This window comes from Myotis myotis, unplaced genomic scaffold (assembly GCF_014108235.1).
Source record: "Myotis myotis isolate mMyoMyo1 unplaced genomic scaffold, mMyoMyo1.p scaffold_m19_p_29, whole genome shotgun sequence".
NCBI lineage: Eukaryota > Metazoa > Chordata > Mammalia > Chiroptera > Vespertilionidae > Myotis > Myotis myotis.
Genome location: NW_023416334.1, coordinates 905,001 through 924,187, shown reverse-complemented (window position 1 = coordinate 924,187; position 19,187 = coordinate 905,001). Strand labels below are relative to the sequence as shown.

Here is a 19,187-nt window from a genome sequence, read left to right as displayed (position 1 = left end):
GGAGCCCTGCTTTTTATTTGTGTGTTTGTGTGTGTGTGTGTGTGGGGGGAAGCACCCTGATTCCAGCCCGTACTGTGGGCTGACCAGAGAGACCCTCTGAGCCGGGTAGAGAGTAGGAAATGAGGCCGCGATGCGTTGGTGCACAACTTCTGCAAGGTGCAAGGGCGTAAGCATCTGTTCCTAGTCTGTGCCAGGCACAGGGCCTCTAACCAAATGCTGCCCGAATCCACTGAGCATGCCGGGGGGCATGTGGGCTCCCTGGGGAGGGGCAGGAGGGGCTGTGGCTCCAGGGATACATTCTGCAGGGATGGCGGGTCCTGCTGGGGCTCACCCCTGCCCCCGCCCACCCCGTGCCGCCCGCCCTGCTGTGGTCTCACTGTGATCGATGTGACTGACTCTCTGGGCCCCGCTGTTTGTTTGGATGTCACAGTGTGACCCTGCCGTGGCCTGTGGCAGGCCGTTCCCTGCAGTGTTCTCAGCCCCTCCGCAGAGCCACTGGCCAGGGCCCTTCCTAGCCAGACCTGGGGGTTGCAGGAGCCGAGCCTGTGCTGGCCCAGGGAACGTCTGGCTGCGGTAGGTAGCGCTCCTGCATGCACCATCGTGAGCTCTGCAGCCCGTGACTGCAGGGGGTCCCTGCTCAGAAGGCCAGGGCTTCTGCAGCTGTGATAAGGCTGGGGAGGAGGGGGGAGGGGGGAGGGGGCACTTCCCTTAGTCAAGGCAGCTGACGGGGGTGCAGGGGTAGCTGAGGGACTTGTACTCTGCTCACGTCTGACCCTGTTTTTGGTTCTTTTCTGTCTGTCCAGTCAGAGGAGGGAGGTGTGCCCTCTCAGTGGGTTTGTCTGGAGTGGGGGCCCCCCAGGGCGCCCCTCTGCAGCCGGGAAGGCCACTGGGAGCCGCTGTTCATTCCTTCCTGCTGAGCAGGCCCTTTCTCCAGGCAACACCTCTCCAAGGTGCCGGGGCCTGACACGTTCCTCCCGCCGAGACCGGCTGACCCAGGCACTGGGACCCAGAGTGGGTCGAGGTGTCCGCTTTGACCAGTCCACCCCTAACTGGGAGTCCTGGCTGCCCGTTGCTGCCGCTGCAGCCAGAGCTGGGTGAGCCTCTCAGTGCCTCAGCTGCCCTCCTCCCTGCTCCACAGAAGATGAAAGAAGCTGCTTCTTCCTTCTAGACCTGGCCGCTTGGGCCTTGACCCCTGCCCCCTGCAGCGCCCGCCCACATGGCAGCCGGGTCGGCAGGGCCTGGGCCGGCGAAGGCAGGCTCTCCGCTCCGCTCTGTCGGGCTTCTCAGGCCTCTGGCTTCCTTGCCTGCAGAGCGGGGCACAAAGGTGCCTCTGCGTGAGGGCTGCCCGTGCCGAGGGCTGTGGACCTGGGACTTGAGCTGCGAGCTCACGGACCTGGGGACTGGCCTGTGAGGTTCCCAGGGCCCAGCCGGTGCCTCGGGCTGTTTGTCTCGCCCCCCCCTCCCCCCGCCCCCAGTCTGGTGAGCAAAACGGACTGAATTCTTAGAACTTTCTCAAGCATTTGAGAGGACATTTTACCCCAGTGGCCCTGGCAGCAAAATAGTGACCCATTCCCAGTTCCCAGTGCTGCGTTCCTTTCCCAAGTGGTGTATTGTTCCCATCGGTGAGGCGGCCTGTGACTCCCACCACCGGCTCCATCGCCCAGGGTGTCCCTATGCCCTCTGGGACCCCTGCCCTATTGGCCCAGCTCCCTCCTTCCGCTTCCGTCCCCAGGGCTGGGCTGCTGGCTGGCCTGGAGCCTCCGCCACCATCTGCAGGCTCCCAGCCGGCAGGACCATCTGCCTGGCCCTCGAGCCTCTCCTCGGCTGGGCGCACAGAGCTGAGCACACCGGGCTGGCCGGGGCGGTGCTGCTTTGGACCCTCAGCCCGGCTCCCCGCAGGCCCACACGCAGGGCTGCAGGTTCAATTCCTCTCAGGCATATACCTAGGTTATGGGTTCGACCCCCGCTGGGGGCGTGTAGGGGAAGGCACTGGTCGATGCTTCACTCTCAGACCCAGGTCTCTCTGTCTCCCTTCCCCTCTCTCTAGAAGCAGTAAGCAGTCCTGGGCTGAGGATTAAGAAAACAAAACAGGGGCAGCCTCTGCTCCCTGGCCCCCAGACGCGGGAGACAAATACTTAAAAGAATGTTCTAGCCCTAACCGATATGGCTCAGTGGATAGAGTGTCCGCCTGCGGACTGAAAGGTCCCAGGTTCCATTCCAGTCAAGGGCATGTACCTGGGTTGCGGGCACATCCCCAGTGGGAGATGTGCAGGAGGCAGCTGATCGATGTTTCTCTCTCATCGATGTTTCTAACTCTCTATCCCTCTTCCTTCCTCTCTGTAAAAAATCAATAATATATATATATATGAATGTTCTATATCCTCAAAGCAACAAAACCAAACCAAAAAACACCATGAAAACAGACTTTATGGGAAAGAGCAGAACTCTGATGGACTTTGACTTACTTTACAGTTTAGACTTACTTTTATTTTGAAATGCATGTGGTGAGTCAGAACCTGTGCAGTGCTCTGGGCCTCTAAGGCCCCTTCTAAAATGAGAAAGAGAGTGAGGCGGGGACTCGGTGAGTACTCGCCACTCGGAATGTTGGCTGTGTCTCATCTTTTTTTTTTTTTTAAATATATTTTTATTGAGTTCAGAGAGGAAGGGAGAGGGAGAGAGAGATAGACACATCAATGATGAGAGAGAATTATTGATCAGCTGCCTCCTGCATGCCCCCCACTGGGGATTGAGCCTGGAACCTTGGCATGTGCCCTTGACCGGAATTGAACCTAGGACCCTTCATTCCGCAGGCCGACGCTTTATCCACTGAGCCAAACCGGTTAGGCTGTCTCATCTTTTATAGAAAGAAATCAATGTTGCCCGATGGGTATGGCTCAGAGGTTGAGCTTCGTTTGACCCATGAACTGGAAATCACAATTCAATCCTGGTCAGGGCACATGCCCAGGTTGCAGACTCAGTCCCCAGTAGGGGCAGTGCAGGAGGCAGCTGATCAGTGATTCTCTTGCATCATTGGTGTTTCTGTCGCTTCCTCTCCCTCTTCCTTCCTCTCTTAAATCAATAAAAAATATTTTAAAAATTTTTTAAAAATCCATGTTGAAAGTGTCCAGCTTGTGCCTAGAGACGGGGATCTCAGCCGTGGGCAGTTCTGTCCCTGGGCGACATTTGGGCAGGTCTGGAGGCATTTTTGGTTGTCACAACTGGGGAGAGCTACCGGCATTTAGGGGTGGAGGCCAGGGGTGCTGCTGACACCCGCTGTCAGGGATGGCCCTCCCCGAGTGACCGAGCGGCAGGGCGTGTGGAGGCCGAGCTGCCCGCTGCAGAGGCCACCACCTGGGCTCCTTGGCCGCCGGGCTCCGCGGCATGCCAGGCCCTGGGCAGCGCAGGAGCTTGGTGGGTTGGCTGCCGTGTTCTGAAGGTGGTGCGTTTGCTCTGGAATCTGCAGCTCGCCGTGGTCAGTGGCGTGCTTTTCAGAATATCACATGTTGATACACGTGTCTATCTAGTTTCTGCTAAATTCTGTAGCTGAGCTGTGTGAGGAATGGGCCACATTTTATTTATCCATTCGTCAGTAGATGGACACATTTTCATTGCAAGTGTGCGGACGGGAAGATCTTTGCTCACGCACTGGGCTCGCACGTGTGAGTTTCTCTAGAGTCGCGTGGGAGCCCACCTGTTCAGCTCACAGCCTCATCGACACTCAGGACTGTCGCTCAGTCTGTTGAGAAGAGGCCCACCGGGTTGTGGAGTGTGCGTCTACCTGACTGCGGCGAGGCGCTGCGTCTGTCTCTTTCCACTGCGGCCCTCAGCCCCTCCGGTGCTCTGCAGGCCCAGCCCCAGCCCCAGCCCCAGCCCCAGCCCCAGCGGGTCCCTCCCCTCCCGGCCCAGCACCCTGCACACTCCCCTGTGGCTCGCCAGAGCCCGAGTCCGGCACAGCTGATTGCATTTCGGCTCTTTATCTCCAGTTTATGAGCTCGCGCTGTAGCAGCCTCTGCAGGACTCCATGTGCCGAGACGCCCAGTGTGCCCCCAGAGGGTGACTTCTCCCGTGTGGGCGGGCGGGTGGCGGGCGGGGGGCCTCAGCTGACGCCGGCTCTGTCCCTGCAGGCAGACCTCTGCGTGATGACCCGCCTGCTGGGCTACGTGGACCCCTCGGAGCCCTGCTTTGTGGCCGCCGTCCTCGCCATCGTTTTCAACCCACTCTTCTGGAATGTGGTAAGCGCTGCTCTGCCGGCCCTAGGTCTGGGCCCGTGGGAATCAGTCTTCCTGCTTCCTGTTGAGGTGGCATCCAGTTAGGGGACACGGACCAGGGAAGCCCCTCACCTTGGGCATCCCACCATGCCTTGGCATTGCCAGATGGCCCCGGGCGGCTGCTGGGAAAGGCTGGGCAGCAGGCTGCCCATGGCGCTGCCAACTGTGCCTGGTGGCGTCACGAGGTCCTCCAGGGGTGGAGTGGACCGGCTCGGTTTAGGGCTCCTTCCCTCTCCGAATCTCACACGTGCTCTGCACACAGGGTTAGCTTCCCAAATGAGGCTTCCTGCAGAGAGGCTCGCACACCACTGGCTTAGGGAGCCGGGTAGCAAGAATGAGCCTCTGAGGAGTGAGGTGAGAGACGGCGCCACTCGTCTGAGGGGCAGGGACGCGGGGAGGGTGGGAGAGGGCTGGGCAGTGGCAGGGGAGGTGGCCCCGGCCTTGGAGGGAGGCCCTCTGCCATAGCCTTTCCCTGGACCAAGGGGCAGCGTTTGGAGCTTGTGGTCAGGCTCTCCTAGGGCACCATCCCCAGAGAGATGGAAAAGGGCAACGTTTGGGGCTGGAAGCTACGCTGGGGTCCCGGGGCTGTGGGGTTCCTGGGCTGTGTGTGGGGATCCTGAGCTGTGGGTTCCTGGGCTGTGTGTGGGGTTCCTGGGCTGTGGGGTCCCAGGGCTGCGGGTTCCTCGGCTGTGGGGTCCCTGGGCTGTGGGTTCCTGGGCTGTGGGGTTCCTGGGCTGTGGGGTTCCTGGGGTGTGTGTGGGGTTCCTGGGCTGTGGGGTTCCTGGGCTGCGTGTGGGGTTCCTGGGCTGTGGGGTTCCTGGGCTGTGGGGTTCTTGGGCTGTGTGTGGGCTTCCTGGGCTGTGGGGTTCCTGGGCTGTGTGTGGGGTTCCTGGGCTGTGGGGTTCCTGGGCTGTGGGGTCCCAGTGCTGTGGGGGCCCGGGGCTGGGTGCTAGGTTTGCTGGCGCAGAGCCCAAGCAGCTGTGTCTCCCTTGCGTGTAGCTCAGTGTTAGCAACACCCTGTTCCCGACAGTTTTCATTTCAGATGACCACCCGGCCCCAGGGCTAGAGCAGGACATGTCCCTCATCTGAATTAGTCCTTTATCCTTCGGGGACACCGGGGTGGGGCGAGGCTGCTCACCTTGAAGAGGCGGCCTTGGGAATGCCCTGTTCCTCTGTCCTGAACACGCTGGGCCTGCCTGAGGGTCGCTGCCTCAGGGGGAGGGGAATTGAGGGGAGGGACAGAGGCCTCCTGGGAGGCACCTCCCCCACTGGCCTGCCCTGGCCCTGACCTGCTGGGCTCCCCGACAGGAGCTGTCACCAGTGGGCAGTGCCTGTGGTGCCCCAGGCCCCACGGAGCCCCAGGCCTCCTCCCTCTGCTCCCTGTGCTCCCTCTGCCCACACGCCCCCCCCCCCCACCTCACTCTTCGGCTCTGTGGCAGCAGGTGGGGAGGGGAGGCGGGTATGGCACGCTGACCAAAGCCCCCCAGCTGTCCAGCCTCACCCTGGGAACCTGTGACGGTTGCTGTGAGCAGATAGGTGGGTGGCTCTGTGGGTGTGACTGAGTGATGGTTCTTGCGATGGGAGAGTCCTGGACTTTGGGGTGGTCCTACCTGCAGTCAGGTGTACCCGGTGAGTGGAGACAGAGGGGCAGTGGAGTGCTGGCCTTGAGGAGCAGGGGTGCGGCCAGAGCCCTCAGCGCTGGGGGAGGTAAGGACTGGGCTCTCCCTGGGCCTTGCCGGACTGTGGACTCTGGCCTGGGCGTCTGGGACCCGGAGTGAGGTGAAGCCCGCCGGGCTGGCTCTGACCTTGGCCCCAACTCTCCGCTCAGGGCCACGGTCTGCCTCCCTGGGACTTGGCTCTTGGAGAGGTTCCCAGGATGGTCGCTGGGCTGTCTGCCCACGTGTTGCCACCCGCCCGCCAGCACCCAGCCATCTCTCTCCTCCTCCCACCCCCACGTTAGCACCCTGTTCCCAAGGCCTCAGCCCTGTGTGGCTCAGGCCACGGAGGCTTTCTCCCTTCTCCTTCGTTCTCCGGGGCAACGTGAGCGTTGCTGACCTGCCCTCGCTGCACCCCCTGCTTTCCTGTGCCCCGGCTGCTGCATTCAGCCTTCCAGCAGCGGTGCGGGGTCGGCGTGGAGCTCCAGGCTCACGTCAGCTTGTCCGCCCCCCACATCGCCCTCACAGGCCCCCCTGCTCCACCTGGGCCACCGCCGCCACCCTCTTGCCCAGCCGCACATCGTGAACCCGGGCAGCATCGACCCGCACACTTGTCTAGGGGGAGTGTACGCTCTGGCCTGCCGGGAGGCCCCTCTGCAGCACCCCTGGGTGACCACCCTCTCCCCCAGGGCTCCCCGAACTCCTGCTACTTGTTCCAGGCCGCCATCCTGCTCCCACCCCTCCAGCCCTACCTCTGGTCAGGGCTGCCCAGGCTGGCGTTGACATGTTGGGCTGTCCTGTGCACGCAGGGTGTGAGCACACCCCATGCTCCCATAGGGGTCAGTAGTGCCCCAAGTCCCGACAGTCTCAAATGTCTCCAGACATTACCAGGTCCTGAGGGGTGCAGTCGCCCTGGTGGTGTGAGTGAGGCAGCTGTGTGCCTCCACTCTTGGCCCTCTGCCCCCAGCCGTGTGCATGGAGGCTGGGCCCTGCTCCCCATGGGCTCGCACCCGGCACCTGGGGGTCTGGGGGCCGTGTGTATGAGGCTCCCCTTGTAGCGTTCGCTCTCACACCTGGTGCAGAGGGAGGGGGCTGTGGGCCTGAAGCACCCGGCGCTCCTCACGCCTTCGGCAGAGATAAGTGGTGGCCCCGTGCCCTGGGTGCCCCCGCTCTGCCCCCCCCCCCCCCATGCCCTGGCGGTGCCCTGGAGCGCCCTCTGTCACAGCGAGTGGATGTGGCCCACAGCCTGAACTCTCCTATTGTTCACAAAAGAAACTGCGATTGGCTTCTTGGAGAAACCAAGATGGCAGCATAGGTTAATGCCCGAGTTTGCTGCCTCGAACAACCACTTCAAAAATACAACTAAAAGACAGAACAGACATCATCCAGAACCACAGGAAGGCTGGCTGAGTGGAAGTTCTACAACTAGAAGGAAAGAGAATAGCATACCGAGACTCATAGGAGGTGCAGTGCTGAAGTAAAATACTAAGATCACCTGGGACCCAACCCGCCCAAGCCCTGCACAAAGGCATTTGCGGGATAGCCTTAGGCAAAGGCTAGATTAGCAACGCCCTAGAGATCCAGCACAGAAGTTCTCCCACTGCAGACACAGCTGATTCTCATAGCCAGTTGGCCTGGAGGTCAAATCACCCCCAGTATTACCGACAACAATCAAGGCTTAACTACAACAAGACTGCGCACAAAGACCACAAGGGGGTGCACCAAGAAAGCATAAAAAATGCGGAGACAAAGAAACATGACAGAAATGGAGGATATAGAGCTCAAAACCGCACTTTTAAGGTCTTTCAATAATTTTCTAGAAACTGCCGATAAACTTAATGAGATCTACAAGAAATCTAATGAGACCCTCGATGTTGTGATAAGGGACCAACTAGAAATTAAGCATACACTGACTGAAATAAAGAATATTATACAGACACCCAACAGCAGACCAGAGGAGCGCAAGAATCAAGTCAAAGATTTGAAAAGCGAAGAAGCAAAAAACACCCAACCGGAAAAGCAAAATGAAAAAAGAATCCGAAAATACGAAGATAGTGTAAGGAGCCTCTGGGACAGCTTCAAGCGCACCAACATCAGAATTATAGGGGTGCCAGAAGATGAGAGAGAGCAAGATATTGAAAACCTATTTGAAGAAATAATGACAGAAAACTTCCCCCACCTGGTGAAAGAAATAGACTTACAGGTCCAGGAAGTGCAGAGAACCCCAAACAAAAGGAATCCAAAGAGGACCACACCAAGACACATCATCATTAAAATGCCAAGAGCAAAAGACAAAGAGAGAATCTTAAAGGCAGCAAGAGAAAGAAACCCAGTTACCTACAAGGGAATACCCATACGACTGTCAGCTGATTTCTCAACAGAAACTTTGCAGGCCAGAAGGGAATGGCAAGAAATATTCAAAGTGATGAATACCAAGAACCTACAACCAAGATTACTTTATCCAGCAAAGCTATCATTCAGAATTGAAGGTCAGATAAAGAGCTTCACAGATAAGGAAAAGCTAAAGGAGTTCATCACCACCAAACCAGGATTATATGAAATGCTGAAAGGTATCCTTTAAGAAGAGGAAGAGGAAGAAAAAGGTAAAGATACAAATTATGAACAACAAATATGCATCTATCAACAGGTGAATCTAAGAATCAAGTGAATAAATAATCTGGTGATCATAATAGAATCAGGGACATAGAAAGGGAATGGACTGACTATTCTTGGGGAGGAAAGGGGTGTGGGAGATGCGGGAAGAGACTGGACAAAAATCGTGCACCTATGGATGAGGACAGTGGGTGGGGAGTGAGGGCGGAGGGTGGGGTGGGAACTGGGAGGAGAGGAGTTATGGGGGGGGGAAAGAGGAACAAATGTAATAATCTGAACAAGGCGTCCAGGCTGGTTGGGGTGTTCGGCACGTTTGGAGCCAGCTGCAGTTGGGGTTGATGGACAGTGACCCTATCATTAATCTCCCACATGAGACCTGTGGAGAGTGCAGGGGTTCTAGCAACCCCCCAGGACAGTGTAAGTGGGGTACAGGCCTGGCAGTGGGTTCCTTGGCGTTGAGGGTGCTTCTGAGGCTGTTCTCCGGGCCCAGTCTGGCCGACTCTATCCCCATCCCCAGTGCGCCTACTCGCTTGTGCCCATGCCTCTGCCCTCTCTTCTCCCGGAGACCCAGGGGCAGTGCAGCCCCCTGCAGCCAGCCTCAGGCCTCTCTCTGAGGGGGGTCCCCAATGTGCTCCCCGAGGGCATGTGGTTAATGGGTTGGCCTCCCTAACCAACCTCAGCCAGTGCCCCCACAGGCCCTGAAGCCCGGAGGCCCTCAGGCCCGGCTCGTTCCCCTGGGGAGTGGCCAGGGGGATGAGGCCCTCCCGAGGGTGAGATTGGGGGAAGGCGGCCCTTTCTCTCCAGGAAGTAGGACGCTTGCTGCCTGGCTGGGGGTAAGGGGTCCGAGGCAGAGTGACCCTTATCCTGCAGATTGTGGTCCAGGCTGTGGTCTGAGTTCCTGGCTGCAGGCTTTGCAAGGAGCCAGGCAGCAGGACGGTAGGTGGCGCTGTGGGCAAGGCGAGGCCTTCCCCTCCACTCCCAGGGCCGGCGTGGCTGAGCGGCAGATGAATGCTCCCAGCCTGCCCTGCCCACACCTGCACTGGCCACACCTGCACTGGCCACACCTGCACTGGCCGTGCTGCCTCAGTTTCTGTTTTCAGGTGCTCGTTTAGAGGAGTCCTGAGGGATCCCCACCAGTGCTGGGAAACTGGCCGAGGGCCACCCAACCCCTGGGTTCACGTGCCCTCTGGCCCCAACTTCTCCATCCACGAGTGAGGGCGTCAGCTGAGTCCCACCACACCCTGAAGTGCAGGGACCCCCTCGCTCTCCAGGTCCCACTCGGGTGCCCTGTGCTGGCCCTCCGGCCCGCAGGCGAGAGCTCTGGGAAGTGCAGGCTGTAAGCTGGGACTTGATGAATAGTAAGGCTCTCAATGAGAGGGCATGTGCAGAGCACAGGCATTGAGGGGCATGAGCTTGGGGCTGCACAGTGTCCTGAGGGGACCGCTGGGCTTTCCAGAGGGGCAGAGGGGTGGGAGGTGGGGGCAAGAGTCCAGAAGACCAAAGGAGGGGCACACCAGGCCCAGGTCCCCTGAGAGAGGATCCCAAATGCTGGCCTGCAGCCCTGACTCTGCTAGAGTCTGCCAGTGCGTGTGTGAGTGTGTGGGAGTGCACGGTGAGCGTGCATGCGTGTCCCATGCAGACAGGCAGAGAATGGATAGGGGTGTGGACCAGGCTGTCTGAGGCCCTTGCTCCCATCTGGCTCCGAAGCCAGGCTCCCAGGGCCTGGCCACACCCCACTGGGCCCTGGGCCGCAGTTTCTGGGTCAGGAAGGAGCTGCTCTGTCGGCGAGGCTTCGTTGGCGGGATGCCGTGCGGGCTGCTGGCATGACCTGGCAGCGGGCAGTGACGGAGGCCTTGGCCCTGAGAGCACAGGCCTCTTCCCACTGGGCAGCTCTTGTCCCTTCCCTGCGACCACTCAGCACACTGGCCTCCTGGGTCTCCCTGCCCTGGCTCCGCTCGGGCTGGGCTCCTGCAGAACTCCTGGTGTGTCTGGCCGTGGCTTGCTGGCCGGGACAGTCTGCTCCTTGTCGTTAGGGACCGTGGCCTTGATGTTGGCTCTGTGCGTGTGTTCTTTTCTGAGCCAGGAAGCAGCTGGCTGCCCCTTCGGTCTGTCCGCCTCTGCGTGGAGAGCCGCCGAGAACAGCTTCACGTTGTGGGGCTGCTGGCTGTGCCTGGCGGGGAGCCTCCTGCCATTGGCCAGGACTAACCGCGGAGTCAGTGTCCGAGCGCGTGGTGCCCGGTGTCCGTGGGACCTCCATCGGGTCAGCTTGGACAAAAGGGAGAAGGCTCTCCCATCCATGCCCTGCCCCAGCGGCCCCTGCCTCAGCCGGGCCTCCCTCCCTCCCCCTGCTGTCACCCATGGGAGCCAGGGCCCTGGTTCATGTTCTAGAGCTGGGATGTGAGCTCCCTTAGAAGGCCGCTGGGGGATGGGGCCCGAGCACAGGTCCTGCCGTGGTGCCAGCCCGGCCGCCCTGGTGTGGGGTCCACGGGTTGAGCGCAGTGGGACGGCTCCTGGAGGCATGGTGTACTGTGGGTGGTCTCAGGATCCTTCCCCCACAAGGGGCGGGACAGATTCCCATGACCTCACCTGTTCTCGGGGTCCCAGCAGGTGGGACCCTCCTACTTGAGTGGACCCTCAGAAGTTAAGGGGCCCTGGAGGCCGGCAGGTTATGTCTTGGGTCCAGGGGAGAGGCTGTGGGCCATTTCCAAGGCTCGGGTTTCAAACTTGCTCCGTGACCTGACAAGGCCCCTCCCCTGGGCCTCCATTGCCCCATCTCAGGTCTGCCCAGAAGGGGGTGGGGGAGAGGGATGTGCGAAAGGGCTTGGAGCATGGAGTGCCCAGTGTCCTATCTGGCTTGAAGGAGCAGCACCGGACAAGGGCTTGCGTCAGTGGAAACTTCTGCCCTGGCGACTGCCCCAGCTTTGGGCCAAGTGCTTTCAGTTCTCCCAGAATCTCACAGAAAATGTCTGTGGCCATAGCAGTGTGCCTTGAAGAGTATTCCTGTAGCGGCTGACCCCTTCCTTGAGCCAGGAGTAGGGATTAGCTGGGGCGAGACGACGAGACTCAGGGGATGGCTGCTGTGTGCACTGCTGGCCAGCGCCAGGCCGCACGTGGCGGGGGCCTGGTCTGCGTGCCGGGGAGCCAGGCCTTGGCGTTCCAGTCTGACGGTGGCCCAAGAGGCAGCCGACCTTCCCCCTCTGTCCCGAGTCCCAACGCGGGGCTGGCTCCGTGCTTGTGCCGCGCAGGCCTGAGACCACAGAAGAGGGGGTGCTTGATGGCTGGGAGCTCAGCTGGGGTGCTGAGGTGTGCCCTGGACCCCGAGCTGAGCAGCCCGGCCAGATGACCCAGCACAGAGGGACGGGGACCTGCAGGACGGTGGGAAGTGGCTGAGGACGACAGGCAGAGCCTGCGAGGATCCCAGCCGCAGTTTCCAACCCGGCGCCTTGAGGCCGGGCCCTGCACCCAGACAGGGCTGTGCCCGTGCCCAGTGTCCCCTGCCACTCACTCACCTGTGCGCCTTCTTGCTGTGTCCCCCCCCTCCCCCGGAATCTCTGAGGTGGGCCCATTGTGCAACAGGGAGGCAGCCGCCTTGGGTGCGGGGCAGGGAGGAGGGCAGCGTGACACTGGGACGGACCCTGGCTAGCTGCGAGGGGCACACACAGCAGGTGTGGGCGGGGTGGCCCGCAAGGGTCTCTGGCACCTCTGCCCAGGGCTGGACGGGTGGTCCTTCCTCAGGGCTTCTTGGCCGAGAAAAGGAGCGCAGAGTGGAAGTGGGCGGCATGCTCCGGGCACCGGGGGCCGCAGCTCCTCGCCATCCACTGGCCAGCTCGGCGGTGGAGCGGCCCTCCAGCAGATGGACAATGGGCGTGACGGGGCTGTGAGCAATAGAGCTCTGTTTGAGGGTCGTAAAGCCCCACCACATGTGACTTACAATAAAGGCATGTTTGGTCTTCCTCCCGGCTCTGGCACAGAGCCCAAAAGATCCTTGCAGGCTCCTAGGTGCTGAGAGGATCGCAGCGTCTTCGTTAAGTCAGGGAGGCGACTTAACACGTGGAAAGCCCTGGCCACCCAGGGGCGGGGCTGTACGCAGGGGAGCCAGCTCTGTGGTGCGCGGGCTGGACCCTCAGTCCCGCCTGGGACCTCCAGGACGCTGGGCGCTCAGAGTGTCACACCTGCTGTAAGGGCCGCTGCTGAGGTCCAGGAGAGGGAGGGGGAGAGTCTCTAGGCTGGTGCCTGGGGTTGGAGGGTGGTGCGCGGGCTGGACCCTCAGTCCCGCCTGGGACCTCCAGAACGCTGGGCGCTCAGCGTGTCACACCTGCTGTAAGGGCCGCCGCTGAGGTCCAGGAGGGGGAGGGGGAGAGTCCCTAGGCTGGTGCCTGGAGTTGGAGGATGGTGCATGGAGGCTGCCGGCCTCCCCCCCTGCCCTGCGTGTCGCCTCCAGGGGCTGCTCCTGAGACACACCCTCCATCATAACCCGGAGCCCCGTTCCTCCAGCTGCTGTGAGGCCTCCAGCAAGGTAATTGCGCCTGCGGAGGTGGAGGGACCTCCAGCGTGCCTGTGGCCTAGAGCAAGGTGACCGGGACTGGCGCCTGAGGTGGGAGTTGGGGGAGCAGTTTTAAGGCATTGAGCGTTAACCTGGGGGACCCAGTGCAGTCGCTAGTAGAATCCTGGGTGGTTGCCCGAGGCTGGAGAAGTTGTCCGGTCTCGGTGGTGTCTCAGGGCGGATTTGTGAGGGCCGCTCCAGGGGCCCAGGGAAGCCACCTGCAGAGGCTGGGCCTGAATTCTCCCCCAGGTGCACCCCGTGCTCCTCTGGGACCTGCCCATCTGCAGGGAGGGGGTGCGCTTCCTGTGGGGCGCCGGCAGGAGGGGCTGGGTCGGCCTTGCTGCTGACTGGCCTGTCCTCCGTGCCCCGCCCGCCCCCTCCCCCCCACATGGCTCTGAGACAGACCGCTGTCCTTTCACCGGTGTCACAGCTCCTGCCCTGTGGCGGCCTCCTTCCCTCTGCGCTGGGCTCGGAGAGGCTGCTCTGAGCATTGCCCTCTGCAGGCTCCCCTGTTCTGTCTGTAGACTCTGTCCCTGGTCCAGCAGGTCTCAGACGGGGGTTGGGTGGGGGGGAGGCACGGGGGGCATTGCTCTGTTCTCAGCCTGCCTCCCCACCAGCCTTTGAGGGTGGCATTGAGGGTTTCAGCCCATAGAGAAGGGCCAGGAGAGCCCGGGCAGGAGCAGAGCCTGCCGTGGGAGTGAGTGTGATGTCACCACCACTGGATGGACTCAGTTTGGAAGCCCTGCGGGGTCAACCCCAGATTCTTCAGAAATAGCAGCTGAGGACCAAAGAGGCTGCCCAGTCCACATAGCTCGGAGCTCACAGGTGGGCCTGGCACTGCGGCTCCTACTCATGCATTACCCACCCTCCCCACCGCCCGCTGGAGGGCTGGCCTGGTGCAAACACAGACCTAACTGGCAGCATGGCCCGGCCAGGATGCAGGGCCTGTTGGGGTCCAGCCGCAGCAGGTCCAGGGGTTCCCAAAGGTGTGGACGGAGTCGGCGACGAAGAAATGACACGGAGACAGCGTTCAGTTGATCAGCATAGTTGGGTTCTCCAACCAGGTTTCTCCAGCCAGGTGTTCTAGCCAGGTTCTCTCTTTTTTTCCTTTTACCTCTGTATTTCTACCATTTGATTTTAATCCTGTCCATTCTATTCCAATGGTTGGGGCGGTTAGGGCGTTTGTTATCTCCATTCCAAGGTCACTACTCTACTGTTCTGTTAAGCTACAAGGGAGTAACTGAAGGAGATTATCCTAAGTAAAGATTATGTAGCTTAAGCGTGATTGTTCGTAGTTAAGGTGATTAACTACCCGCCTGGCACTTAGTTAAGTGGTTTTACGGATTTATTCCCTTCCTTAGTCCTGTTAATCCCTAACTCCAGGGAAAAATCCCCACCTGGGGAAACAACCTTTCTCGGGGAGGTGGTCCTGGTTAAAACACATAGCGCTAAGAGTGGGAGCAAACATATGCCATATACACCAGGTCCCTTGAAACATATGCTGTGCAGATGTTTCTTCCCTGCAGCGACTGTGTCAAGCAGCAAGGGTGGACCGGCTTCTGGCAAGGGCCTACTGGCAGGAGAGGCCTTTGGAGCACCTGTTGGGGATCCGGCCTTGTGGCCCTGCCCCCTGGCACCTGGGGTGCATGTGTGTGCCCGGCACTGCTTCTGGCTTCCTGGCTGTGTTTGCCCTCCTGTGTCAATATTATGACTGCACGTGGACTTTCTGTGGGCAAGGCCTCACATGGGGCTGCCACGAGGGCTGCCACCAGCAGGGACGCCTCTCTTGGGACAGGGCGGGTGCAGGTGTCCTCAGGTCTGCCCTTGGCCTCTTCAGCCCAGGAGCCCAGTGTAGTTGGGCTGCCCTGCCCCCCCGTCCCCCCAATCCTCCCTGTCCAACTGGCTCAGCCAAGGGATGGGCACGGGCCCTGAGCATGCGAGCGGACCCGCCAGGATGCCTCCCAGCTGAGGTCCCTGGGGGAGCTCAGTGACTTTCCTGAGCCACTTTTCTCAGCTGCAACCTCAGCGCAGCAGTCGGGCCTGCGGTGTGCAGGTTGGATGGGGCCAGAGTGGGGCCGCTGGAGCCAGCTGGTCAGTGGACACGCTCCCTCCCCCTCCCCCCAGCGCACTGTCAGCTTATGTCCGGCAGCTCCCTGAGGCCTGCTGCCTTGGGGCTTCTGTGGAGAGCTGTCCTGTGGCTGTAGTCCTTCCTGTGGGTGTGGGCAGGGCCTGGCCTCCCAGCTTGGGTCTGACCGCCTGGGCCCACATTGTGGGTAGCTACTGACCAAGCTCCTCACTCTGCTCCATGCGTCATTCCCTCACCTGTGAGATACTGTGGGGTCCGTCCCAGCGGGTGGCGAGGGTGATGAAGAAATGCGCCTGCGCAAGGCTGAGCCCGCTCAGAGAGCCTTTTCTCCTGGTCCTGCCTGATCAGAGCCCAGGCTGCCTGCTGGCCCTGCTGATCATACAATTTGACCCTGTGGTCTAGAGGAAGGGGCAGGGAAGGTTGTAGAAAAAGGGAAGAGGTGAGGGAGGGCGTCCCCATGTTATGGCCTTCACATTGGCCTCTGGGTCCAGGCATGCGCCCACTGGGCCCAGGAGTCATGGCCCAGAGGAGTGGCCAGTTAGCTCCAGGTGGCTCCTGGAGGTGGGGACAGTGGGAGGCGGTCCTGTGGGTCTTCTGAGGAGTTTGCACCTGCTGCTGGGCAGGCCGGTCTGAGACGGGCACCGGGTCCTCGTGAGAATTCAGCGGCTTAGTCCCTGGACGGGGTTGGTGCAGTGCCGGTCAGCGCGCATACAGATGCTGCCATGGCCACGCCTGAGCCCCACCCCCCACACACGGGCGCGCACACGCCAAATGTCATTTGCATAAATGAGTAGATACTATGCCCCTTCTTTCACATCTGTGCTGTGAGCTCGTCTTTAAAAGTCTGCGGCGATGTCCTGACGGTGCTGATGAGCAGCTGCCCTGGAAGGGCCGCTTGCTGGGGCCCAGCGCCCTCCCTCACCTGCGGTGAGGCCGCACTTGCCGGTGTGCGCCTGACGGCAGCCAGCTCCAGGGCCAGCCGTCCTGGTACAGATGGGGATGCTTGCACCTTCCAGCCTCTTTACTGACCGCAAGCACGTCGCCATTCACTGGGGACAGGGGCCCCGATTGCACACCACGGCTGGTGGGGGAGGCGGAGGGCACAGGTCTCCTGTGCTGCCTGCACAAGCTGTGTTTGCAAGAGGAGTGACAGGAGGAGGTGGAGCAGGTGCCTGCGGCTGCTCTGGGCCGGCACCTGCGGCTCAGCCCCCACAGGAGACTCCGACTCCCAGGCTGGAGCCGCCGAGCCCTGGCCGGGCCTGTCGGGCCTCTGGAGCAAGGAAGAAGCAGCCCTCCCCAGTGCAGCCCATCACCTGCTGTGGCTGGAATATGGCGCCTCTCAAGACAGGCACAGAAAACAAGGGAAGCATACGAGAAGTTTCTAGATTTTGCTAGACTCCCAAGTGGAGGTGCAGAGCTGGAAGGCGCCGCGAGCCTGGCTGTGCTGGTTGCCGGCCGGGAAGGGCGCTGGCGGGGGGCAGAGGTGGCTCTTCCAGGAGGAGGCCCCGTGAGGGTGAGAAGGCAGGAGGCTTTTCCTGGGCTCCCAGGACCAGGGCCGGGCGCTCCAGAGGGCGAGGAAGCCAGGTGCAGAGCTCCAGGGGTCCTGAAGCAAAGCCTGGCGGCAGGCGGGAGAGCCACCCCAGTGTGTGGCGCATCGGCCTACCCTCCCTCTGGGGTCTCCCAGCAGCCCCCCTGGAAACAAGGACAGTTAGTTAGTTAGTTAGTTAGTTAGTTAGTTAGTTAAAGGAGACATCGGAAGGTCAGAGCTAAGCCCTGGGCAGCGCTCTGGCTCACACAGCGAGGGGGGTCCCCCACCAACTCTCAGGGCTGGGCAGAGGGAGTTCCAGGGCGCCCTTCTCGGGGGGCTCTTGGCCCCGGTGTGACCTGTGGCTTGCATGGAGGGTGGCTCCTGGGACCCTGAGAGCTCGATCCCCAGAACACAGCCTTCCTAACCCTCAGCCCCCGAGTGTCCTCACCCGGAAGACTGTGGTTTCTGGAAGTGGTGAGGGGGCTGGGCCCGGCCTCCAGGTGCGAGCCGTGGTGCCCCAGCCCCTCGGGCAGGACAGGTGCTCCTGCGGGCGGAGCAGTGTGTTCGGAAGCCCTTGTTCCCTGGACATGGACTTGACACCTTCCCCAGTCGGGGCGGAGACTTCCTCCCTGGGAGTTTGGCAAGTCAGGTGTGAGAGCCAGTGGCCTAGTTCTATTTTTAAAGATATATCTTATTTATTCTTTATTTTTATAGATGTAGGTACCAAGGACGGATTGCAGACTTCCCTTTTTCCAAATATTTTTTCAATTGCAGTTTACATTCAACATTTAGTATTGGTTTCAGAGGTACCGCATGGTGGCCAGACAGCCCTGTACTTTACAAAGCGCCCGACACCTGCAGTGCCGCCTGGCCTGAGGGCAGAGCTCGGATGTTAGACAGAAGGGAAGAGCGACTGCAGCCTGGCCTCGACCCTGCTGAGCCGCGAGGAGAGCGTTTCCCCGCAGGAGGCGCCAGGCCCGTTCTAATTGACCGTCAGCAGTGCCCAGTGGCTTCCGCAGGCAGAGGTCCCCTTCATTCCCTCAGCCGCTGCGGCCCGCCCCTAACTCACCGTCCTCCACGGATGCTTGTCTAGTTTATCTCCGACTTCCACTTCCGTGAACAACAAAGACCTGTGTGTATTTGGACACCCTAACGCTACATGGACATCCTTGCACTGCTTAGGTGCACACATGGCAAATGCACACAGGTCTGCGTGCACCTGGGCTTCCGGCCAGAGCACCGTGGTGTGGCTGATGGAAATTGGCCGGGAGGCCCAGGACCCATGTCCGGAATGGAGCTGCCCGCGTGGCTTGTGCATGAGACGCGACCCCCGAGTGCCACAGGGAGCCCTGCCCCAGCCTGGCATCTGCAAAGCCAGCAGGGGCTCCTGCTGACCCGCGGGAGGCAGGGAGGCTGTGCCCGCTCCTCCCAGGGGCCCGTGGCAGCAGGGGCCGTGCTGTTCTGCTTTGTCCCTCCCTGGGGGACAGGACCGCAAGTGTCCCCGTCCTCGGAGGTCATGAGGACGCCCGCAGGCGGGGATTAGCACAGACCCAGGCTGTCCCTGGGGCGGAGAGTCCCAGTGCTGAAGCCTCAGGACAGTCACACCGCTCTGCGAAGAGCTGGGTTTCAGTCAGGACCCCGCCTTGTCTCTGCTCCCTGCTGCTGGGCAGGTCCCTGCCTCCCCACACTGGCTCTGCTCTGCTGCTCTCTGCCAGGCACCCTGGGGCCGTGTGGGGCACTGTGGGGCACAAAAAGCATTGCTTTTGCCCAAGGAATGGATGAAAATTCACCTGCTGTTGCAGCAAATGGCCTGCAGGTCCTGGGGGTGTCACCCTCAGGGGAGTTGGCCGGAGGCACATGAGGACTCCCTGTGCTGTCTTTGCCACGTTTCTGGAAATGTAAAAGCATGCCATGATGAAGAGTTACTTCACACGGCCACGGCTGCCTGTCACGCAGAGCTGTACCCCAGGGCCGGGGCAGTGATGACCAGAAATGCCACTGAGTTCGGCAGTGTATGGCCCGTGCCACCCTGCACCCCTGCCTGACGGGCCTCCCTCCCACCTTCCGGGCCTGTGTCCAAGGAGGCCTCCGGGACTCGGGCAGATTTGACCACTGACCGTGGATCCTCTGGGTCCTTGAGGGCCCGGCAAGATAATCTCCAGTCCTGCTCAATGCCTCAACCTCACTTCCCTTCCTCACTGCCCCTCTGCTCTGCTCCTGCCTTCCTGCCTGCACCCCCCGGCATACACAGCCCTTGCGGAAGGGCTGGTGTGCAGCGCAGGGTCCTGAGCCGCTGCCTGGGGCCTACAGGTCCTGAGCTGCCTCCCTTCCCTGGGGAGGTCGGTGCCGGCCTCGGGCTCATGATGGTGGTGCCGGCTCCCACTGGGCTTCTGTGGGTTTGGCCCGGGGTTGGTGCTCCTGATCTGATAGCTGGGAGTTCCGGATTTCCTTTGTGCCCTTAGCTCTTTGGTTCTGCTTTTCCATCCCCACATCC

General features: G+C 61.0%; 1 protein-coding gene across 3 annotated transcripts in view; it reads left to right on the top strand.

Moving 5' to 3' along the window:
• Positions 1–19,187, top strand: part of PEMT (phosphatidylethanolamine N-methyltransferase) — a 65,848-nt gene that overhangs the window by 9,519 nt on the left and 37,142 nt on the right. For all 3 annotated transcript variants that reach the window (XM_036296382.1, XM_036296384.1, XM_036296383.1), the window contains exon 2: positions 4,125–4,232. In XM_036296382.1, coding sequence (XP_036152275.1) covers positions 4,140–4,232 — 93 coding nt within the window. In that variant the 5' untranslated portion in view covers positions 4,125–4,139. The remainder of the gene's footprint in view (positions 1–4,124; positions 4,233–19,187) is intronic.